At 44.6% G+C, this 24861-nt stretch overlaps 1 protein-coding gene across 1 annotated transcript; it reads left to right on the plus strand.

Moving 5' to 3' along the window:
* Nucleotides 1-1552: 1552 nt before the first annotated feature.
* On the plus strand, nucleotides 1553-8964 carry LGALSL (galectin like). Its single transcript, XM_079792763.1, has 5 exons — nucleotides 1553-2034; nucleotides 2824-2895; nucleotides 3049-3137; nucleotides 3791-3968; nucleotides 5938-8964. The coding sequence occupies exons 1-5, from the start codon at nucleotides 1999-2001 to the stop codon at nucleotides 6079-6081; spliced, it is 519 nt and encodes a 172-aa protein (XP_079648889.1). The 5' UTR covers nucleotides 1553-1998; the 3' UTR covers nucleotides 6082-8964.
* Nucleotides 8965-24861: the final 15897 nt, after the last annotated feature.

A 24861-nucleotide genomic window follows, 5' to 3' on the forward strand; every position in this document is an offset into this window, starting at 1 on the left:
AAAAAAAAGTCCCTGCTGGATCCGCATCCAGTGCCTGGCACATGGCAGGCACTCAATATTTTTTGGAGCAAGTGCTTACTGTGTGTCAGGTACTACTCTAAGGAAGATACAGGAACCAATTTACTTAATCTCCCCAATAAGCGAGATAGGCACTATCTTCATCACCATGACTGTCATCTCTGATTCACAGATGAAGAAACAGAGTCACGGGGAAGTTGAGTAACTTGTCCAAAATCATCCAGCTAGTCACTGGCAGAGCCAGGATTTGAACCTGGGCACTCTTTACCCATCAAGATGTATTCTATCCCTGTTAGCTTAGCTAAGGACAGCTTCAATGATACCAGACTCTCAGAAACTGGAATTATACTGAATACACTTTCAAAATGTCAATAGTTTTCTATCACCGCCTAATATTTTAAAGGAATCAATAAAGGATGATTTTGAAGCTAAGGTTGGTAAACACACGCAAAAATGGAAGCCACAACTGTGCAGCACTTCAGCGTCTAAACTCAGAGAACACACACATGACTGTGGCTTACGGGCGTGTGCAGGTAATTTTTCCTACTGGGCTGAGATGACCACCATTAGCTCTGGTCCATAAAGGGAAAGCTAAGACACAAAAGCCGCAGTGATGTTCCAGGCCACACGGCCAGCAGCAGCGAGGGCCTCTCTGGGATTGCAGTAGGTCACACATGCTCCCTACTTATTAGTGTAAACACCCTGATGATTCACACAGTGGAATGTTTAAACCAAGATGTCACCTAATAGAGGTATGTTGATACAGCTTTATCTGAGACGTTACATAATCATCCTCATGTGGAAATGCCACAGAGGAATTTGTGCCTTAGAATAAAGAGGGGTGCAGCCCCTGGAAATTACTCCTACAAAGATTTTCAGTGACAAATGGACTACCCTAGACTGGGCAGGTGTCTCATAAAACAAACAAACAAACAAAAAACAGGACCCAGTGGAGGCTCTTTGAGGACAGTCACTCCAGTTCACCTTGGTAAGACTTAGCCAGACCCCTGCCTGAAAGAGCCTCCAGGATCCCCAGGCTTGCCCCTGCTGCCACAGGACAGAGGCCTGCTCTGTAGCTAATCTCCTGGGATATAAAGTGCCCACTGAGAATCCTCCTGCCTCTGGCTTGGGGCCAAATATTTACTTAGGCAAGCCTGGAGACCTTTCATTATCTTTCTACCCCAGAGAGCCCAATGGCTCTTTTCCTCTCACTTTTTTGGAATTCTCTGAAAGAAATCTCAAGCTCTGGAATAATTCCCCCCCAAACCCAGCCTTCCCTTGACCTGGCCTCCACTGTCCCACCTGCCCCAGGACGTGGCCGAGAAAGAAGGGGGTTGGCTGGATGGGAGGGGCGGGGATGTCACAAGCACCTGTCACCTGGCAAGCCCCCTCCCTTCCCCATCACCCCCAGCCCCACCCACCCTCACGCCCGAGAGGGCCGGCCAGGTCCTGGCCCTCCAGCGAGCCCTAACCCGCACAGGCCCGTCCCTCCCGCCCCAGCCTCTTGCCGCTGTCCAATGGCCGAGGGGCAGGGCAAGCTGAGCAAGCCGTGGCAGCCTCGCCGGGTCCCCGCCCTGTTCCCGGTTCCCGAGCCGGACCCCGGCGGCCTTTAAATGCCGCCCAGGGCCGGCGCGGTGCGGCTCTTGGCACCTTTCATCTTCGCGCAGCGACAGCAGCGCCCCGAGGCAGAAAGCAGCTCGGCTGGCCAGTCGCCGTCCGGGCAGCTGCGGCCACCTCCGACCTCGGGACCGGCGCCGCCTCTCCCCTCCCTCCCCCACCTCCCGGGCCTGCCTGCCAGGTCGGCGCGGGGGCCCCGGCGTACGCGCGCGCGCGTGCCCGCGTGGGTGTGCGCGCCCGAGCCATCCTCGGACCCGCGCCCCCGCCCGGCGCAGGACCGCCCCGGGATCCCCGCCCGCGCGCCGCGTCCCACGGCCCCCGCCACCGGCCTCCAGCCGTGCACCCGCCGCACTCTGCAAGAAGATGGCGGGATCGGTGGCCGACAGCGATGCCGTAGTGGTGAGTGTGGCGGGGCGCACGCGAGGCGCCCCCTTCCCGCGGTCCCCACGCCGCGCCCCTGCTCCCGCCGAGCTGCGGCGGAGAGGCGCTGAGGCCCAGCCCGGCGCCCCCCGCGTGGGAGGGTGCCCGGTACCTGTTAGCAGGAGCCGCTGTACGCGGCCGGCGTGGGGGCGCCAGGGGTGCCCCGGGCTGGGGGCCGCTGGCCCCGGGAGGTTGTTTGGGCGGACGGCGGGATGGGGGGTAACCGACAGCCCCCTCCGCGCCGTGCAGCCCCCGGCCAGGTGTGTGCACGTTGCACATGTGGAGGGTGCGCGTGCGTGAGTGTGTCGGGGCGCGCGCACCCCGCGTCCGCCCCCCGATCGGGGATTCCCCCTCGGAAATGGGTCGGCGCCAGTGGCTCCCGGGAGAAGTTGAGCGCGGCTGCTGCACTCCAGCCACGTCCGGGAGGACAGGCCTGAGAGACCGCGCGTCCAGATGCGTTCGCGGTTAGAGAGGGGCCTACCCTCCTCCCGGGCTGGGCTCTGGCTTCCCCGGGTGCCTCGACCTTGATTTTGATCTAGATCTGAAGGGCCTGGGGATCTTTAGAGACTTAGCTACCAGGTGGAAAGAACCGTTTTGATCCGAGGATTTATGTGGTTATTCAATGGACTGTGAGGCGGCAGCATCTGCAGACGCTGCCTGTCTTCTGTAAGGGCTGCTGGATTCCACCAGATTTGTGTAGGTTCTTCCCGAACTCCCACCCCCCAAAACCGCCTTTAAAAAAGCCAATCTGTGTGCTTCTATTTTTAGAAACTAGATGATGGACCTTTAAACAACTCCTTGGGCTCTCCAGTTCAAGCCGACGTGTACTTCCCACGACTGGTAAATGATTTTTTTCCCCTCTTTTTTCTGTGTTCTGTGTCTCTGCCTGTACCCGTTTCCTTTCTAATTGCATTTTCTAATGGGTCAGGTCCTCAGGATCTGAGGGCTTGGCTCTTCCCTTACAGGCTGTAAACTTCCTGTTTCCCCTTGCAGATAGTTCCATTTTGTGGGCATATTAAAGGTGGCATGAGACCGGGCAAGAAGGTGTTAGTGATGGGCATCGTTGACCTCAACCCTGAGAGGTAAGGCAGAGCTATCAGGCAGTTACAAGGCCCTGCCCACTCCTATGTCCTGCTCCTCCTCTTCCTCTCCCTGTGGCCAGTGTTGCTAGTCTGGAAGTGCCAAGAAAGTACCATGTTCCCATGAAAAGAATGTGTATGAATCCCAGCCATCATTTCTCCAGACAGCTATTTATATCTAGAGATTATAAATATAGGCCCACATCATTTTTTCTTTTGACCCTTAGGGAGGCCAAAGGACTTGTTTTTTTTGTTTTGTTTTGTTTTGTTTTATGGTTTTTAAACATGGTGCTTGGAGTGAGAACTATCAATATAAATGAGAACCAAATTTACAAGATATTATTTCCCCTGGTCAGTTTTTTGGGGCTGTTTTTGAGAATTCTGAAATGGATTAAGATAAAAGATGTGTGAATGGTTTGGGGTATCTAAAATCCCCAATGTTAGTCATTTTCAACTCCACCAGAGCCTCCTTTATGTAACAAAATAACTGGTTTGATTATAATCCTACTTCTCCATACCTAGTCTAACCTGTGTAAAGAGTAGTGTCCCATGAAAAGCAGACAAATCCTGAGAAGAAGGAGAAACTATGGGAGCCTGGGTCATTGTTAAATGTTGTTATGTCCAATCTTGAATAAATGAGACGATTTTCTTACCAGTTTTGCCATCAGCTTGACCTGCGGTGACTCAGAAGATCCTCCAGCTGATGTGGCAATTGAACTCAAAGCTGTGTTCACAGACCGGCAGCTACTCAGAAATTCTTGTATATCTGGCGAAAGGGGTGAAGAACAATCAGCTATCCCTTACTTTCCATTCATCCCAGACCAGCCATTCAGGGTGAGTCCTCGAGTGCATCAGCTCCAACCCCTGGCAGGGTGAGGATGCTTTCCTCCTCTAGTGTTGCCAAGAACCCTTTAAGCAGCCAGAATTTTTGCATGTCCAGGAAATTTGTCACCCGATGGTGAAAAAAAAGATCAAAAGAACTCTTTGCTGATTTGAATTAATACTCGCCATGGTAACTCTTAGCTAATACATTTAGTAAGTAAATCCATATTTATGTGTCCTGAATGTTAAGAATACTTTTCTCTGTAGTGCTTAACAATAGTATTAAGTATATCATAGATATCTGTCTCAAAAATAGTTGATTGATTAATAAAGACGAGTTTTCCTCATTGTTTCTCAACCTTTAAGAAGCACTAAATCTTATTAGTTATAACTCTTTAAAGAATACAATGATTGGTATTTCAAGGCCTGGCTATGTCTCTGTTTCCCCCTATGGGTTAAGTAGCCTCAGTCTATGTCTTTGTCACAGGCTGCGTGGCTGACAAATGTTTCCCTTGGACCTGGATGAGTATAGATTTGCTCCTCACTATCTAGCAGGCCGGAAGCTCAGCCCAAACTTCCCATCCAATTAAGATGCATTAGCAGCACCTTCCTCTATGAAGGACAACACCAAGTCAGAGATGCAAGTCAGTAATGTGTTAAGAAAGGACTTGCTAATATGTGAAACCCGGTGATGAAGTTGTCCACATTATACCTTGTTAACAAGGTATATGTCACAATAATGACAACTCAGTTGAAAGCTCTCTGTTGCATATACTGCTAACAAAGCAGAACTCTCTACCTTTGCTCTTCATCTAGAAATTTATAAGGGCCTTGTGGAGAAGTAATTATGTTCTGGGGGGAACATAAGAATCCATGACTTTTCATACCAGTGGTAGAATTGAGATTGTTGCCCTTCTAATCATAGTCTGGGAGAGGCACCCCCACCCATTATCCCTGCCCTTCCCTTTCTCCAGAATGGTAATGACCCCTTCGGCTACTCTTGACGGTGACAGTTTCTTAATTATGAATCTTAATGCATAGCTCAGGAGTGTGAGTAACCAGGGCTTCTGACTGCCAAGAGGAATATAATGCTTCCCAACAACAAAATTGAAATGAAGTCGGCCCTCCTTGGTGATATAATTTTGGTAATAATACGAATTAAATGTGACTAATATCACATATGGAGTCTCTCCTTGCATGGTGAATACCAATGCTTTTAATAAATACATAGCGTAGAACCAATGATTAAACTCCATGGTGAATTACTTAAGGAAAAGAGGAAGAAAAACCTCTTACCATATGGAATCAGTATTTCTGTTTGTCTTAAGAAAGCCATGTTAATTATACATCCTTGGTCCAATGGTAATTACTCTGTAACCTCTTTGCTTTAGTGTTTACCGGGTTTGAGTGTCTAGACTAATATTACATGCTACTAATGCGTACCAGTTCTGCCTTATGAGAGGCTCCTTTGAAGGTGGGATGGATTGTTCAGGGGGATGACAGTGGAGGCATTAAGTGCCATATAAATAAAGCTATGCTCTCTGGAGTGTTAAAGCCTGAGCAACTTTAAATCTTTAACCTTTTGCACTCGGATGTTGAGTGTGACTCGACACGGTTAGCATTTAGAATAAAGGAATCGAGAAAAAAGCAAGCGAGTGCAAAGGGTTAAAGGATATTAAATAGTGTTGAGCAATGGTTGACAAAGTGTGTTCCTCCTTCCAGCAAAAGCAGCATCCCCTTGCCACTTGGTGAAAATGTAGATGTTTTAGATCTCACGTTAGACCTACTAAAATGAAGATTTTGGAGGTGGGGCCCAGCAATCTGTGTCCTAACAAACGTTCCGTATTATTCCAAATGCATTCCAACATGTGAGAACCCCTGAAGATGTTGCCTTTCTTTCTCTAAAGTGAAAGATGGTTTGTTTTCCCTAGCAGGGTTCACTGAAATAGTGAGCTGAGATTTATCATTTTGTTTCTTCCAGGTGGAAATTCTCTGCGAGCACCCACGTTTCAGAGTGTTTGTGGATGGACATCAACTCTTTGATTTTTACCACCGCGTTCAAACGTTATCTGCAATTGACACCATAAAGATAAACGGGGACCTCCAGATCACTAAGCTTGGCTGATGTTGTTCACACCACCTCCATTTCCAATCGGATCAGGTGCCACAACGATCTGACTGTTGGTCTGGAAGAAGTGTCTTAACAACATCTGGAGACTTAAAAAGGAGACAAAAACAAAAGGCAAGCTTCACTGTCTCTTCTTTGCAGTTTAAACCCCAAATGACAACTTCAACCAAGGTTTGCCCTTAGGAAGCTGTCGGAACAAAGACACCGAGCCATTATTCCCAGAACAAAGTAATACATTTATGCTGGATTTTCTTCAGACTAAACTGAACTGGATTTGTGATAATTTGTGATTTGGTAGCAAGTTATTCATCTTTTCGAAGCAAGGTGATGTTTAGAAACAAAAAGTGCTAAAGACTTCAAATAACAACAATAAAGACGGTACACCGAAATCAACTCATTTCTGCACTGAAGTGGAATTGCGTAGCACAACCAACATTTTAGTCAGGGTATTAACATAGAATGTAGGTTGTTCAAGGTTTGCGTGGTGGTTTTTTTGTTTTGGGGGTTTTTGTTTTGCACAGGATAATGTTAATTCAGATTTTTTAAGCTTTCTCATATTTATTTATGCTCAACGTATGTATTAGAAAATGATTAATATCTCAAGAACAACAAGTTAGGAACTTTTGAATGTACAAATATCTTAGGTCCAAGGGGGGGAAAGATACATAGTACAATCATGTAACAGGTGAATTTCTACCTTAAACAATTGAGTCATATCCTCCAGACCCCTATATTTAGGATCTCTTGATATAAATTGCTGTAAGTGCTTTTAGAAAGACTGCAACATTTTGGTAAAACTGGTTTTGGAGTTATTGACAATTAATATAAAATTCTATTTACATTGCTTTTTCTCCTTACTGTGAATTAGCACAGTATTGGCTTCCGTAAGACTGACTAGCTACTTTTTCCTAGATTTACATAATGGCTCCTTGAGTTGCTATTAAACTAATTGACAACATATAAGAGGTGATTGCGTAGACAATTTTTAAATGACTATTATATAAACATTTAAGAGTACAATATGAAAATGATTCTGGAATGCAATGTAAAGCAGGAGCCACTTGGCCCCAAATAACTTACTTGCAAATAATTTATATCAACTTAAGCTATTAGCTCATTGCATCACTTTTATTAGGTGACCCTCACCAGTATCCCCAAGCAATGCCTTTGCAGCTGCAGAGTAAAGGATGCTTCCTACTTGGTTGGCTCTGCTGAGATGCTAGGATAAGATAGGATCCAGATTAGGAAATTATCCAATTAGCTTATCTGAAAGGTTAACTCCCAGAACTCCGGGTCTTTGAGTCCAACCAATAGGGCGAATGCTCCCGATTAAGCTGTAGGAGTTTCCCTGCACTTGTGGAGCTGATCAAACAGCAGTGCCTCTCCAGGAGGAGCCTGCACTACCATCCATGTCATCGAGAGGCAAGGGATGGTTGGCGTCCTGGGTGCTGAATTTCCCAAACCCCGTTAGAAGGACCTTTGGCATTGCTTGGTCAGGTAGAACGGGGTGGAGGGAACGGGGTGCTGGGGTAGGGGTGTATTTATATATAATTTAGGTTTTGTTTGTACAGCATACCATGTCTTGTTATGACACGTCCTTGTCCTGCTTTGCTTTTGAGTTTTTTTTTACACAACATGCAGAGGCACTGAAGTGGCCATGTCATTTTCATGTGTCGAGAATGTAGACAGTGTTTCAGTACCAAAGTCTAAGAAAAAGAAAGCTAAAATTGTGACTTTTTTATAGGCAATGTATTTGGATTCTTCTAACCTTTGAAACTGTTTAGCACAGTTCCATTGTGTCACATAAGAAGATCCTTTACCCAGCAAGACTGGCTGAGCATTGAAGAGCTTTATGGACCAGCTGACTTAATCAGCCAAGAGGGCTGTCTGTGGCTCCAGGTATTTTCAAGCCTGTGATTAATTTCTCATGGTTCTGAAGTGTATGTGTTGGGTTTTTTATTCTCCTTATGGTGGAAGAACCCACGGGAGGTTTCCTTTGAGTGGCCATCCATTCCCACCCACTGCATAATTCAGCAGAAACCAGAGGAGTTGGGAGTGCAACTGATTGGAATTGACACTGTACTCTCTACCTATCGGCTAACTGGTTAGCAGCCAAGCCCTTGGGCAGTTTAATGTAAAGACAGGCTGTTAACCTTTCGTTTCTCTGTGAGGTTTTGGTTAAGCCTATTGGAACTAATCTAAAGAATGTGATCGTTGGGTTCAGCTGTAGGTAAATTAGCAGGGGCCTACTCCAGCTGTAAACTGTAAACAATGTTCACGTCCTGTCATGGCCATGTGAGGCCCAAGGTGGGAATTCAGTATGGAAAGTGCAATTTAAAGCTTCACACGAAAGCACTGGGTAGGTGAGGAGTTATTTCTGACCAGAGTCCTCCTTTTGCAATGTGACCAAAACCAAGGAGTGGAATGAACAATTCAGGCTCTGGGGGAATAAAGGCAGGCTTTAGACAATCTGTCCATTTCTGCATCAAAATTGGAGTGAATGTTTGTACATACTTAAAAGTTAGTAGAAATGACTTGTACTTCCCTGGGCTAACCCAAAATTGTCTTAAAATTCTTTTTACTTGAAACCCCATTTTAAATCTTGCCAGCCTCAATTCAAAAATCACTCTTAGAATTGATGGCGATTGGTTCAAGTGGCAAATCCTTTCATTTGTATTAAAAAGAAAATATCCAAAAAAAGAGGGAAACAGCCTTGGCAGTTTTCTGGCATTAATGAAATAAGGTTCCTCTGATGAAATATTTTCGAAGAAACACTTTCTTATTTACTGCGTGGTGTAAAATGTGCTAAATGTGTCCTTACATTATTATGTCACTGCTGAAAGTTATTTGCACTATAATAAAGGAATTTTCTACAATGTGGCTTCCAGTTGATCACATGCTAAATTTGGCTCCAGTTGTGATATACTGACCATGGATGTGAATAGCAGTGTTCCCTCAGCTTCACACTCATACTCCAAGACCATGTGTTTCTGTATGTCCCACATTGACAAAGTGATTGATCAAGGAAGGAAATGGTCTCAGGGCCCTCAGAGACCTAATGAGTTTATGTTGTGTATGCAATGGATTATTTTTTTTTAATATATATTTTTTATTGATTTCAGAGAGGAAGGGAGAGGGAGAAAGAGAGACGGAAACATCAGTGATGAGAGAGAATCGTCAATTGGCCACCTCCTGCACATCTCCTACTGGGGATTGAGCCCACAACCCAGGCATATGCCCTGACTGGGAATTGAACCGTAACCTCCTGGCTGATAGGTCGAAGCTCAACCACTGAGCCATGCCAGCTGGGTGGATTCTTTTTAAATATAATTTACATTCAGTAAATTCACTATTTGGGGTGGGGTACAGTTGTATGAGTTTTAACACATGCATAGGTTCATGCAGTTACCACCTCAACCAGGATACAGAATTGTTCCATCACCCCCAAAATTCCCTGGTGCTACACCTTTGTAGTAAAACTTGACCCCCACTCCTAACCCTGATTAGACAACCACTGGTTCATTCCCCCTTCCTTTAGTTTGGCCTTTTCCTGGATGTCTTAAGAGGATCCTACAGTATGTGGAATCTTTTGAGGTTACATACTTTCCCATTAGCATAATGCATTTGAGATTCATGTTTTGTGTATCAATAGTTTTTCTTTGTTATTACGGAGTAGCATTCCATTGTATAGATTTACCGGTTTTTTTAACCTCTTACCTGTTAAGGATACAGTGGGTTCTTAATAAATTGTAAAATGCAGTCCTAGCACAGTATGTTCAAAAGCAAGTCTGCATTTCGCTTGTCCTCTCTTTCCTGTGGTTTGAATGATTATGAAGAAAACAATCCCTTGACTATTCTACCTACAAGTGAAATATGGCTTATAGAAGTTTCCCTAGCTTCAATTTTGGGTGGTGAGCAGAGAGAGATTTACATGCTGGATCTAGGGTCCTATTTTTTCCTTAATTCATTTTATTAATCCCTTAATTTTTTAAAAGTTTTAAGGATGCAAAGCTGTGAGGCTAGTCTTGCAGCTTTTGCAGTTAAGTGCAGGCAGGGAGAGGTCTGTTAAGGTGGGGACAATTTGCTGAGGCTGGAGGGCAGAGATAAGAGAGCTTCCCCTGCCCCCCAGTCTAGGTAGGAAGGTCCCTTGGGGGATATGACATTTGTGAAGAAAATAATGTTCCTCTCCCCTTCTAAACTCTGCAGGACTTATAACCAAATTAACATGAAACAGATTAACATTAACAGGTGGCAATGTCTACGAATGTACGTTGGGGGGTGCCATAAGAATGGGACCGGAAGATGCACTGAGCAGTTGAGGTTCATATGCCATTTTGGACAAAGGAGAAGGAGGCAGGGGTCTGGGATTTCAGATGGAAAGAAGGTAATTTACATAATGATGGGGAAAGAGCAAACATGTAGACACATTTTTGCTGGACCACCCAGAAACAATGGGACACAGAGGCAAATACAGCTAACAAGCTTTGCTAGATTTCTTTGGTTTATATTAGGATGCTAAGTGATGTTCCCTTCCTTTAAGCAGGTTTTTACAAGCAGTTAAGGGTCAAAGGTTCTGAGTCTTTTGTTCCTTAATAACCAGTTTAAAAGTCAATATCCCAAAAAGCACATTTTTGGGTGCAAAACTTTGGTGTCTCCTTCACATGACACTTGTTTTATGACATCAATTGGATTAGATGGTGTGGAAGATATCCGTAACTGTAGCCTCCACGGGCCTCAGACACTTGGGACCTTCATTCATTCAACAGCTATTTATCGAGCTGTGTCAATTGCTGTTCTAGGCACCTGGATACATCAATAAGTAAAACAGACAACAGTATTTGGTGGTTTAAACTTTATGTGCTTAAGAATCACCCAGAAAGTCTCCTTACAGAGCAGAAGCCCAGCCTCACCCTGGAAGATTCTGTTTCAGTAGGCCTACAGTAGGTCTTGGGAGTGTATATCTTTAAGAAATATGCCCTGGCTGGTTTGGCTCAGTGGATAGAGCGTCCTGGGTTCGATTCCGATCAAGGGCACATGCCTGGGTTGTGGGCTTGATCCCCAGTAGGAGGTGTGCAGGAGGCAGCCGATCAATGATTCTCTCTCATCACTGATGTTTCTATCTCTCCCTCCCTCTCCCTTCCTCTCTGAAATCAATAAAAATATTTTTTTTTTTAAAAAAAAGAAATATCCTGGATGCTGTGGGTTTTCTTGGATCTCAAATTAAGTAGCTCTGCCCTCGGAAATTCCATAAACATTTACTGAATCAAACTGTTGAATTGTGCATTGTGCAGGGCTGTAATATTCTGATTTGTGGATATTTTTATGTGAAAACTTTATTTCAACACTAGACAGTCTGCTTTGCCAAAAAAAAAAAAAATCATTTCATTACAATGTTACAGCTATGTGTTATTATCCCTGATTTAACTTCCTCTTCTCCTGCCCCTGCCTCAAATAGAAAACATTGTAGTAAAAGAAAATTATTTTCAGCCAAATTTTGTAAAAGTCCTCCTTGTCTGGGTTGGTTTAGGACCTCAGTAGCACTCTAACACCTGTTTTAAACAGTGGATGCTCTGAGAAAGATTGAAATTCTGGGGCAAGCCTGCCTTCCTCATAGGAAACACTTCAATTAGTTATTTATCACCAGGGAGACTCCCCAGGGTGGAGCCTAATTGTTCTATGAGGCAAATACACCAAGTGGCTTATAACTTGTAAAGGGGACAGAGGGCAAGTGGTAATGGCCCAAATGAGCTGTTCATGGCATTTTGGAAATGAATTTAGTCTTCCTTTCACAAGAAAAGGCAGCTGAGCTTATACAAGATACTTTATGCTTGCCTTACTTCCTAATCACCATGTTAATTTTACAATAATTTTTCCCTAAAGTCTTCAAAAAGCAAAGAACTGCCTTGCAAGATAGATACTTCATAATTAAAATGGGTGTATACAACAAGGTGCCGAAACAATACTCAACCGAGAGAGAAGGGGAAGAAATAGCCACTGATGATTTCTCTTGCTTTGATACACACTTCCATCTCCTAGGGAAGGATGGTGACTAGGTGAGCAAACACAGAGGTAAGGAAGTGTTATCACCATAATTGCCTAGTTATTAATATTAATAATGGGAAGAGAGGAAAGGGGAGGCCAGACGTTGTAAGCATGGTCATCCGGGCAGCTTCACCAAGAAGCTACAGTTTCACCAGCCCCAGGGAACCACCAGTTCATTCCCTGCAGATCAGGAAAGGAATCAGGGATCAAACAGAGGGGGAGATGGGCACGCGCAGTGAAGTCTGGGTGATGTAGAGAAGGTGCTTGCCTGTCAGTTTAGCCTGGGGGAAAGATCCCATTGGCTAGGAGGGTGAAGCCACTGCAAGCACGTGAAATCTTGGAAAGGTAAAATTCCCAGAGTTCCCCCTCTCTTGCCTTCTGGTTCCCCCTTCCTTTTTCTTGCTCCATGACCTTCACTTGCCCGCCATGTGGCCTTAACCAGGCACATGGCTCTGACTATGCGGACCCCACAAGCAATGGACTAAAGCTGGGAACACAAGCTAACCTAGCCAAATGCTGGACTGGACTGGACTTTAAGATGTAGCAGAAATTCTGGGAAGTGGCCTTAATTCTGGCTCTGCTGAATACACGGTGGGACTTTTTCCATGGCGGGACAGACGGAGATGGGACCTTGAAGGGGAACCCCCTTAATTTTACCTCATTAATAACACTTTCCACGAAACCCAGTCCTCCTGTGGAGGTCTCAGGAGATTCTTTTCCCCGTGGCACCTCAAGAACTCCACTTCCATGATAACAGAAGGAGGCGTCATGGTTTGATAGGCCCTGAAAAGCGGCAAGCAGGCCACTGGCTGTGGGGATGATGTGGGGTTTGGGGGTGCCTTCCAAGCTTGTATGAGTAAGAATGATAACAAATATGTGCTAATAACTCTAGCACCTCCCTTCTGTCACTAATCTGTCACTAATTCTAAAAAGACAGAAGCAAAAAACTCAAGTCTTACCTAAGCAGTTGGTTTGGGAATAGGAGGAAGAGAAGCAGTGAGCTTTCCATCTTTTATCAGAATAAAAGATGATGGGAATGGGATGCCGGGCCTCAGGGGTTTGTTGTGTGTGATCTGGCGAGCACTTTAAACCTCCTGCCTTAAAAGGATATGTGATGTGTTTGGAGAACCAAGGGTGACAACCCGTTGTACAGGAATAAAACATTTCTTACAGCTGGTAAGGCCATAGTTATATCATAATCATGATACCAATTTCTATAACAATCCTCCACAATTTTATAATGAAACAGTATTAAAAGTGCAAATCCTGAGACTGTCTAATCCATTAAAATATGTTCTTTGTATAATTTCATTGAAGTCTACTTTACTTAAATTCTAGCCCAAATTGACAGTGTATTAGATAAATATTTAGAATATTTGTAAAATGTGCTTAGGAATTTTTTTACGCCGAATTATTACAGCTGTTCCAATATTACAAAACACAGATTTCTCCTAATACAATAAAAAATGATCTTTAGTTCAGCCTAAGAGAATTTTTTAATGTTATTTTAAAAAGTGAACAAGGTAGATATGCACAAAATGATGAGGAACTGCCAAAAACAATGTTTTTTTCAATGAGAATCTTCATGAGTAGTGTGGTCTGTTATGCTAAGATTCTAGTTAACCATTCATTTATCCCACATTTTTGAATCCTCAAGTAAAATAACTTATACACACTACGGGGCACAAAACCACAGTCTCTTTATTTAAGAAGGTTAGAAATAGACACACTCTCATAAGGCTCTGATTTAAGTCATATATTGGGATTACCTCACAATTTGGGTTTGACTTGAAAGTCCCCTTGTAATGCTCAGTAACTTCAAAATTAAGTAAACAATTTAAAAAAATATTACTTGCTAAGTTGAAAGGGCAAATATTGGTCCTTGTATATAGTCTGTGCTCTTAAAATATGTCCATACAGTCAGTTCATGATCATCGTTCCTCTCTCCTTTAAGAGAATCACTCCTAACGGATGCAAATGAAGCTAGATATGAATGGAGCCTTTTTATATGAAGGCAAACTATTAGACACTGTGGATTATAAAAAGAGATAGATGGCATATACCATCTGCCCTTGAAGGATTTATGACCTAACTGGAAAGACCGGCCATGTACACATGAAATATACATAAAGGTGAATGTCAATAAGTAGGGCCAGACCAAGTGGGAAGAACGTTGCTTGTTGCAGGAGTTCCAGAGGCAGAGCTTGCTGGTCACGGGGGTGACTTGAGGGGGTGCCTGGGTCTGAAGGACTTCAGCTGAACTTCCAAGGCCTGGGAGCCACTTGCACCCTGTGCTGCAGCACAACTCCCCAGCATGTACCAACTTCAGATTTGATCTGAAGGGCCACGTGCTGTTCTTCAAAGCTCAGTGGCAAAGTTGAAATCTGGCCTCCCAAAGGAAGAGTTCAAGGAGGAACTTGGTGTTCTTTAATCACAAAGCACATGGGTCCCTCGGAGAGAGGAGACCCTTTCTTTATTGAAGCCCTGAGCAACTCTTAGAAGAAGAAAAAAAGGCAGTAAAATCGCTATCTCTCTTAGCAACATTTCTTTCTGATATATCTACTTGGGCAAGGGAAACAAAAGAAAAAAATAAACAAATGGGACTACATTAAACTAAAAGTTTTTGCACAGCAAAGGAAACCATCAATAAAATGAAAAGACAACCCACTGAATGGGAGAACATATTTGCCAATGATACATCTGATAAGGGGTTAATATCCAATATTTATAAAGACACTATTTTATCCCCAAGTCCCTCTTTGGCTTCGAGCTCTCTCCAATCCCCTTCCAGGCAACTTCTAAATCTCCCCAATTCCTCTCCTATGGATACCTATTTGACCAGTACTAGCTTTTCCAGGGGCTTTTTTTTTTTTTTTTTTAATCCTCACCCTAGGATATGTTTTTTATTTTATAGAGAAAGGAAAGGGGAGAGAGAGAAACGTAGACATGAGAGAGAAACATCGGACAGCTGCTTCCCGTACGAACCCACAACCTAGAAATGTGCCCTGACCAGAATCAAACCTGAAACCTTTTGGTGTACGGGATGACGCTCCAACCAACTGAGCCGCCCGACCAGGGGCTTTTTAAAGCATTAACCCAGCAGAGGCCGTTTTCTCTAGAGAGAACATTCTGCCCCAAAGAAAAATAAGAATTGTCTATCATTCTATTTGTTAGTTTCTTTAACACCCTGCATCACAAGGCAGCAAGCAGTGAAGACATCAAGACAAGTGAGGAGGAAAATGCCAGAACCTCCTGGTTGTTTCTATCCTCAAGACTCAGATTAATATCTCCTCTTTAATTTCCCCAACTTAATTTTAAAGAAGGTGCCTCCTCCCCCTCAATGTTTGCTTGCTTTTTGTCCATCTCTCCAGCTAGATGATCATTTCCGTCAGGGCAGGTACCTTGCTAATCTTGTTCCCTGCATCCCGAACATGTGGCATGGTACTTGTCACAATAAAAAAAATGAATAGATGTTTGTTGGATGGATAAATGATAGCCAAGGTGCTGTATTAGTTATTTATTGCAGTGTAATAAATTATCCCAAAATTCAGAGGCTTAAAACAACACTAAACATGTATTATCCCACACCGTTTCTGTTGACCAGGAATTTAGGAGCAGCTTAGCCGAGTGGTTCTAACTCAGGGACTCTCCTGATGTTACAGTTAAGCTGTCAGCCAGGGCTGCAGTCATCTGAGGGTTTGATTGGGGCTCTGTGATTGGGATGCCTTCTTTGTATTTGAAGAGAATCCGTTTCTCTCCACTCAGAGATATGTGCAAAGGAAAAGAGCATAAGGACAGACAGATTGGGGTTCAAATCCTGCCGCTTGCCAGCTCTGTGATCTTTCTAAGTTTTGACCAGTCTGAGTCTCCTTTTTCTCTTCTGTAACATCAGGCTGTAAAAATCTTCTTTGCAAGATTGTTGTAAGGTTTAAGCCAAAGAAGGTCCATAGGCACTTAGCAGAATTCCTGGCATGTAATGAGAGTTTATGAAATGGTTGCTGTTCAGACTATATCGGAGTGACGATACCCTCACCTGGTATTTTATATTCTAGACCTCAACTTAGCCGTTTGGAGGTGACCTGAATAGTAGAGCTTGTCAGGTTATCATGTTGCAGAGGAGAAAAACAAGTCCAGAGAGCTGAGGTGACTTGTCCAGGGTGTGACTTCGCTCCTCACTGCTTGTCAGGCTCCTGGGCAGGGCTCTCTGAGGAGACACAGCGGGAAGCAGCCTGGGAGGGTAATGAGTGGCCCAAGACAGCAGTGGCCTATCCGGGCTCCCAGAGGTCATCCTGGGGTGAGCTGGGACTCTGGTTACTGTCTTGGTTAATTCTTCGGGGGAGGCTCATGTGCCTGACCCACCTCCCAGCGATTTTCGATTTTCGAGGGGATTAATTAGTGGCTGGTAAAGCAGCAGTGACAGGGCATCCTTATTCCAATAAGCCCCTTGAGTGCATCCAGCAGCTATCACCCGATGAGAAAACAACCATTTAGGCCTTAACGAGCTTGTGATTCTGGAAAGTCCTGAGAGCCTTACTAATTATCCCATCTTTTTGTTGTTGCTTTGGGTTTTTTTGCAGGAGAGTGGGGGTGTCATGCTTTTTTTTTTTAGGTTTTCCTCACTGGGCAGGCTCCTGCTTTGATTAGTCATCCATACTGTCACATCCTACTTTCTGGGTAGATTTTCAGTCATTTGCAAATGCGAGATTATGAGACTGTGTTTGTATTTGCCTGGTTTCAATCTCCCTTTAATTCATATAAATGTCTTCCATCTTTAGCCCAAAGGGCACACACTTCTTTTTTTTTAATCCATTCTAGAACCTATTACAACCTACCCAGGGCTCTAGAAGTTATCCTTTTCTCTTTTTTAAATTTTTGTTTTTCTACAGAAAGTAACTCCTCGGTAAAGCAATGAATGAAGTACCTAGCCCTTTTTACGTCTGGGGGATGGAATATAGTGCTCTGCCCCTTTTATGAAAGACTCTGTAAATGAGACAGCACCTGCCATGCCCACCACGAAAGTTAAGTGGAAAGTTTACCTGTGTTCATACTACAATAAGTTCAATATACACCCTACCCCAGCCCATGGACTAAAAGAAAACTCCTACTTATGCACTAAGTTTGCTAGAAGTGAAGTGTTTGGGTGCAAGAGAGGACCAATTAGACAAGGAGCTCTCAGTGGCTGACTGTTTGCAGTGGGTGGTGGATGCCACAAAATCATGCTCTAAAATCACTGTGGGTTACGCGGCTGATGCAGGACGTGGTGTTCCCATCAGGAGAGTCACACTCTGGAGATAAGGCACCTGGGAAGAATTCAAAGAAAATATCTGGAAGGACAGCATATTGGCCTTGTGGATTGGGGCTTAGAAGGCAGGTCTAAAGTGAGAGAGGGGGTGGACAGAGGCATAGAGCTCATTCTTGAGGTGATCTAATGTTGCCATCTTACAGAGGAGAAAATTGAGGCTCGGAGATGAAATCAACTGCTTAAACTCAGTACAGTTTGTCAAAGGCAGATGCTCAGATAGAATCCAGATCTCTTGCTTCCTAGGCCAGGACTCTGTAGGAGAAAAACCAGGATCATGAAGAGACAGCATAAGAGGGAGAGCTGAAATGGGAGTTTCCAAGGCTGCTGGAGAGCCACTGAAAGGAAAGGAGTTGGGCACTCCAAATACTTCACATGTTTTCCAAGGATTATCCCAGCTTAGGGAGTCATGAAGGTGACCCTCCAAGAAAGTGAATTTTGCTTCAAGGATAAGGAACAGATACAGAAAGAGAGAGGGCCTACTCAGTTTAGATGCCCCACAAAAGAAGGGCTGAGATGAAGGTGAACTTGGAAAGCTAGTAGTTTGCTGGAAGCATTGAAGATGGTTCAAATCTATAGCATCACTGTAGATTAAAAGAGAACAGAGATAAATTCACCATCTGTGGTACCTAAGAATGACATAGTTATCTAAAAATAGGTGCCAAGGGCCAACTTTGCAGGGCATGCCCACTGCTCACACTCCCAAGAGGCATTGATTTGTAGAAACAGCTCACCCACAGGTCCTGGGGTCTCCCCCTATGAAATGGGGAAGAACAAGGGTTTCTAAGAGGCCTTCTAAATTAAGTCAGAAAACAGGAATGTGGACCTGAAGAGGATATGGAGTGGGGACAATAAGGAAGATGACTGGACCCCACGTTTTCCTAAGTATATTGAAGCTCCCACTCACACCCTGAGCAGTCCATGTGTGGGTGGGACAGCATGGGTATCTGGCTCCTTGATGGGCAAGAGGCTGAACTGCAGAGCCCAGCACAGAGTCAGAGCCGAGGGAAATGGAGGGCACTGGATGCTACAGCTCCACATGCCTTCTATTTGGGCATCTGTGGTTCTGTGAGGTGGACATTTATTCTCATAGCTAGGCCTTCTAGTTTCTGAGCTTCTCTTCACCACCACACTCCCAAGAGGATGAGCTCTCCAGTTCTTCCAACCACCAATTACTTAACATGGGAGTGTTGGGTGGTATTAGACATCAAAGCCAAGTGTAACCTAGTTCTTGAGGGGGGAAAGTGCTAAGAATCGATGGGTAATTGCTGCTGGGTAATGTTCCCTCAAACTCCCCAACCACCTCACTTTAGATAGTATACCACATCATAATCAACCCCTGAGTTTTATTGAGTGAAAACAACAAAGATTTATTTCTTGCTCATTGCTACAATTCTATCTCAGGTTGATAGCAGCTCCATCATTTAGAAAGTCACCTGTCACCCTGGCAATAAGTAAGCACTTAATAAATGGACCTGGTGGGTTTTTTTTCTGGTGTCAGTTTCCCCCCATCGTATGGTTCTGTTGAAGATGGTGTAAGCAGGGAGGGAGAGGATGAGAATATTCATCACAGGGCAGCCGCCTCCTGAAACACTAGGACGTCCAGGCCAATCTTTCTTGTCAGGAATCACCTGGACAGGAAGAACTGACAGGCTTCCTAAAAGCACTTGGTAAGGCAGAAGAGAACACTTTTTTAAAAAAAATCAGACATTCAAACAGGGCTGGTAGAAATGTGTGCCAGAGCGGTCTTGCTGGCAGGCCATTTTGGCAAAATGCATCAAAAGTGCATATGCCTTTTGAGCCAGGAATTCCATTTCTAGGAACTTACCCCAAGGAAACAGTCTAAGGTATGCCTGAAGATTGAGATGCCAATTTTATTCTTTGTTTCACTTCTGTTTTATGTGCAAAGGTAAGCCTGGGGAAATGCCACTATGTTTTTATCATAAATCTCCCAATTTTGCTTACGCTCGCTTAAGTGGTCTCTGTTTCTCATAACTCACAAACCTGGGGTGGGGTTCTAACCAATAATCTTGTTCATAAAGCTCCTATGAGAATCAAATAGACTCATTTTATAGGAAACATTTGAAAACTCATTTACAAAGGCCATCCCCTGACTTTGCAGGGTTAAGGGAGTATCTCAGTATTCGACTGGCTTATAATCCCCAATTCAAACAATTCTACTAATTTCAACACCACCTGCACCCCACATTCAAAATACATGCTGCATTAAATTCTTGAGCTTTTAGGGTGTCTGTGGCCCAAAATAACATGATGCTTGAAATCTGTATTGGTTACAATAAGTAAGCCTGGCTGCTATAACAAACAAACCCCAATTCTCAGTGACTTCGTGAAATAAAAAGTTAATGCCTAGCTCATGTCAAAGTCTGATGACATTGGCAGGAAAGCTCTGATCAAACCCATTATCTGAGAACCTATGTTCCTTCTACCAAGTGGCTTTGCAATTTCCAGGGCCTCAGAGTTTTCTACTGGATCCTTTGTACTCAGCCAGCACATAAAGGTCTCTACTTCTCAAGTGAGAACATGGCGGTCTCCTGGGAAGTTTTTAAGGCCTGAAAGTGGCATACCTTATTTCTGCCCATATTTCACTATTCAGTCAAATATGAGAAAGGCTGGAAAAATATAGGTTCCCCATGTGTCCATAAGGACAGGGAAAAGGGGTTTAGTGACCACATCGCAGTCCTTGACTCCATTTCCAGCCCCATGTCCCCACTCCTGTTTCTAGTTGTCTCTGGCCTGCTGACATTTAACCAATAACACAGGGACTGGCAAACAACCGCCTGTGGGCCACATCCAACCCCTGGCCTGTTTTTGGAAATTAAGTTTTATTGAAGCACAGCCATGCCCACGTGTTTACTTGCTGTGTCTATGGATGCTTGCATGCTATAATGGCAGAGCTGGAGAGTTTTGGCAGATACCCTGCAGCCTGCCACGCCTAAACTATTTACTATCTGGGCCTTTAAAGAAAAAATGTGATGACTCCTGCAAAGCTGCCTCAGCTTTCCAAATTCCAAAAGCGTGTTGTCCTCTCTTGACTGAGTGAGTCTTTCCCTCCCCGACTCCCTTGCCCTTGTGGGTCCGCATACTCCCCCAGGGAAACCAGCAGACAAGAACACCTCGAGAGAAGGGTTCTAATCTGCCTGGGAAGAACTCTGATGCTCGCTTATTCCTTTGGTCTATGTTGGTCTTTTTCATAACACTGCTGAAGTTTTTCATGACTTTGGGGTTAAGGAAACTCTTTGTGAATTTAAGTCCTTTCTCCTATTCAATGTCCAAATGAAATTTCCATGTCACCTGGAAGTGCCATATATGTTTTCAACTAATAGAACAGAAAGCAAATAATATGTATGTGGCCAATTAAAGGACCAAAAAAAAAAAAATGGTTTCTAGGATGAGCAAAAACTGGAGAGCGGTGAGAAATGTTATGTCTCACAATCTATAGCCCCAACTCTACCCCTCTAATATCATCTTATTGTTGTCACTGAAAAAAAGACTAATTGCAAAATCTGACGTATTGCCTAAATTGTGCTATCTTTGTACATTCAGAGATTATATGTCTCTTAGATTATTTAAAATTAGTAAAGACTATATGTTGCTTCACTGTCCTTTATTATGTATAATGTCATTAAACTTTGCTGTGTTTAAACTTCCCAGATCCTTTTTTTAACAAAGATTTTGAGACTTCAAAGACCCTGCACCCCCTCTCTTGTCGCCTAGGATTCCTGTGATTCCCAGCAGCACCACCCAACTCCCAGGGGCTCGGTCAGGCGCTTCTGTGGTGTTTCAAAGGACATAGGTTTGGTTTCCAAAAGCACCGACATCTCTCCGCCCCTTCCAGTGCTCAGAAAATGAGTTTCCAACCCCTTGGTTTGCTGGCTTTGGCCAGAGCCCAGGCCCTGTGGTGTGGAAGGCAGCCGCGAGCTGGGGCGGAGGCGCTCTCCTCCCCGCCCACTGGAGTCGCTGGTGGGGAGGTGGTGTGGACGCTGCCCTCCCAGGCCTCAGGGAGCCTCAGGCGTCAGGGCTGGGGGCTGGCAGATCGCAGGCTCTTCCCCTGGGCCTCACCTGAAAGAGCAGGTCTAATCTCCGGGGCAAGTGAGGACTTTGGGCTTTGTGCTCTCTGAGTCTTTTCCATTAATCCCTCTTTACATGGGTCATTGAGCCCATCTGAGAGCAGAGCTCAGTGGCTCCTGCTGAAACCAGCAAAATCCTCCCTCCCGCCACCCTCCCACTCTTTCACAGCTAGAAAGGAAGCGCCCTAACACAGGGACTTTAGTCTTTCCACTGATGGGGCCTAGAACAGTCCCAGTTCATATTAGGTGCTCAATAAATACTGGTTGAATGAATGGCTGTTAGATAGATGGTCTACCTCTATGACACTTAGAAATACTTCTGTGTCTACTTACTGGTGTCCTTCAGAACTATGCCTTTTAAAATTTCTTAGTCAAAAAAATTTATTTAGGTAAAACTTACACACAGAGATGTGCACAGATCTTCAGTGCAAAGTTTCACGAGCTTTGAAAAATATATTACCTATGCCACCAGCACTCCCATCAAGATTTGTAATATTTCCTTCTCCCCAGGAAAGAACAATGCCTTCTATAAATCAACCCCTTCAGAGTTCTTATTTTATGTTGCCCTATTATATGGACTTGTGTCTGCCTTCACCTACCAAAGTATAAGCTCATTGAGGCTGGGGATACCGTGACCCGTCACGGCTTCTCCAGAGCCAGGTAATTAAACAAATGTTGGAGTATGCACTCCTGGATAATCTGAAGATAAAGCCTACATCAAAGATGCGCCGAGGAGCACCTGACCTACTTCTGAGTGCAGTGCCGGGTGCAGAGGCACGGGGAGACAATGCTGGGTGGAGGAGAAGGGGAAGCGTCCTTAGTTGAAGAAAGAGCAGACCAGGGTTCAAGGAGGGCTAGACAATGGGACATAGGCCGGTCACGTTTGTGCCTCAGGTCAGATCTACTTACTCTTGCACACCGAAGGATTCCCTTCCCAGTCATTCAGTGAAAGATGAGCATGTTTTATTTCCACACCAACACCCAGACCCCAGGTTTGCGAGCTAGCAGTGCCTTATCCCCAGGTGATGTTCAACACATGACTCTTGAATAGAATTTATTGAATACCCTTCTCTCATGCTACAGCTGCACCTGACCCAAAGGACCCTGCAGGAAATGGGCTAAGGTCTGGAACCAGCCAACAGCATCACGGTGAAGACACAGCCTCTGAGCCAGGTTGACTGGGTTCAGATTCCAGCGCCACTGCTGGGTTTGTGACCTTGTGTGCATTATTTAACCTCTCTGTTCCTCAGTGTCCTCATTTGCAAAGCAGAGAGGACAAGAAGGACATGCTTCTTGTGAGGAATGAAGAGGATTCGAATAAAGAGCTTAGCATAAGCCTAGCATATACTAAGTGCTCAATAAGGGCACTCATTATTAATGACTCTTATGGTAGGGAGAGTCTTACAAGAACACAGCAGGAGCTGAGCAAAAAAAAATTATGTAATCCATTCCTGGGCCAGCTGCAATATTGAAAAGGTGTGGCCTCAGCAGGTCATAGTCCCAACAGACAGGGAGCCTTGGAGAATGTGGTAGGAGGCAGCAGAACAGCTCAAGGAAAAGCTTGGAATTTGGGGGCAATTGGGATTGAAGACTAGCCTGGGAGAAATTCTCAAAGTGAGGATGAAAACTAAAAACGGGAAACTTGTCCCAGAAATGATGAGACAGTTCTGCCTTCAAAAGTCATACAACCAATGCCTTCCCCCAGTTGTTGTTTTTTAATTAGGCTACACGCCAGGAATGTGTTCAGTACTGGTGCATGTACAAATGCATCATATGTTTGTCATGAGAAAAAGGTTATGGCAATCAATAAAGAATCTTGAAAATACAAATGAAGGAACGAGAATTTGTGAGACATTTCCATGTTAATGGTCTCTGCTGAAATGCGCATCTCAACTCTATCAAGACTGAGAGCTGGGATCTATTCCTGGCATCCCTGCATCCCTACATCGAAGCAACGCAGGAAGGGAGGAGGCGTGTCTTGGGTGAGAAGCTGGTTCCAAGTAATTTTTTCCTTTTTCAGGCCACTTTCTCAACATCACAATTATTAATTACCCATCCCTATTAGAAGGACCCTCTCCAGGGAAAAAGCGATTGACCTTTAAAAAATGTATTTCCTTTAAAGGTTTAGACTAATGACTGTCCACTCTGTGATGCTCTAAAAACACATCCCTTGGCAGTCCAGCTATGACTCACACGGCACTGGATAGCATTTCAGGGAACTTATTTTTCTCTCTCTCTGAAACTAGGCCTGTAGTCTAGCCTGTTATAGGTTTTCCTTGTTGAGCTGATGAGACGTTCTGACACTGTGTTGGTGAAGGAGTCAGAGTTATAGCTTTCCACTCCATCGGGTGTCTCCATTGGTGTGGCAGGAGAAGTCAAAACTAAGGTCTCCCACCCCTTGGTGTGGAGGCCTGGGACATCCTCTCTGGGCTTCCAAAGTCCTGGCTGGCCTTCCCCACTGGGGCGGGCAGCCCCCCTCTGTAAACAAAGGCTGTCCCAGGCACCTGTGGGAGCAGGTGGCACTGCGTCCTCCCTGGCATGCTCAGCCTTCAGTTTAACACAGAAGCTATCTGACCTGGAGAGTGAAAAAGGGACTCCTTCCCGGGGGACTGGGTTAGCTGGCAGCAGGTCCGTTTAGAAATTTACCTGTTGGCACAGGAAGAAAAGGACAGAGTAATTCTGTGAAAGTCATACAGTCAAACTGGTCGGCCCTCTCGGTGTGAAGGCCTGATGTTGGAGTCCGCCTCATGCCCCATCGGCAGGAACAAGTGGACTCATTATTGGATAAAAACAATTACCTGTGTGCCAAGAGGCAGGCAGCATGCCACCGTGGCATGGACATGCTTGGCTGTGTCTCAGCACTGCCACTTCCTGGATAAGTGATCCTGAGCAAGTTATGTCAAACTCCCCCATCACTGCTACTTTCTTAACATATTTCTCTTCCCTGTTCCTTTCCCTTTTCTGCTGGCTGTTATGAAAGCATAGAAAATGGGAAGGAATAAAAGGTATGAAGAAAAAAAAGGGTAATCCAGGCAGAGAGGAAGACAGAGCTGGAAGGAAACGTCTGAGAAGGAAAGCTCAGGCGCCCAGCTGGCATGGCTCAGTGGTTGAGAATCTATGAACCAGGAGGTCACAGTTTGATTTCCATCAGGGCACATGACCGGGCTGCGGGCTCGATCCTCAGTATGGGACGTGCAGGAGGCAGCCGATCAATGATTCTCTCTCTCTCCCTCTACCTTCCTCTGTGAGATCAATAAAAATATATTTTAAAAATAATTTTTAGAAAAAAAGGAAGGAAAGCTCAGGACATTCAGAAACCAGAACAATGGTGGTATTTTGTGTTTGAGT

The sequence above is a fragment of the Cnephaeus nilssonii genome (genome assembly GCF_951640355.1).
Source record: "Cnephaeus nilssonii genome assembly, chromosome: 15".
In the NCBI taxonomy this organism is placed as follows: Eukaryota; Metazoa; Chordata; class Mammalia; order Chiroptera; family Vespertilionidae; genus Cnephaeus; species Cnephaeus nilssonii.

Excerpts from the sequence above, each read along its gene's own strand:
- LGALSL (XM_079792763.1), top strand. The coding sequence starts at position 1,999 with ATGGCGGGATCGGTGGCCGACAGCGATGCCGTAGTG. Across the intron at positions 2,896-3,048 it reads ACGTGTACTTCCCACGACTG|ATAGTTCCATTTTGTGGGCA; the intron begins GTAAATGATTTT and ends TTCCCCTTGCAG. Across the intron at positions 3,969-5,937 it reads TCCCAGACCAGCCATTCAGG|GTGGAAATTCTCTGCGAGCA; the intron begins GTGAGTCCTCGA and ends TGTTTCTTCCAG.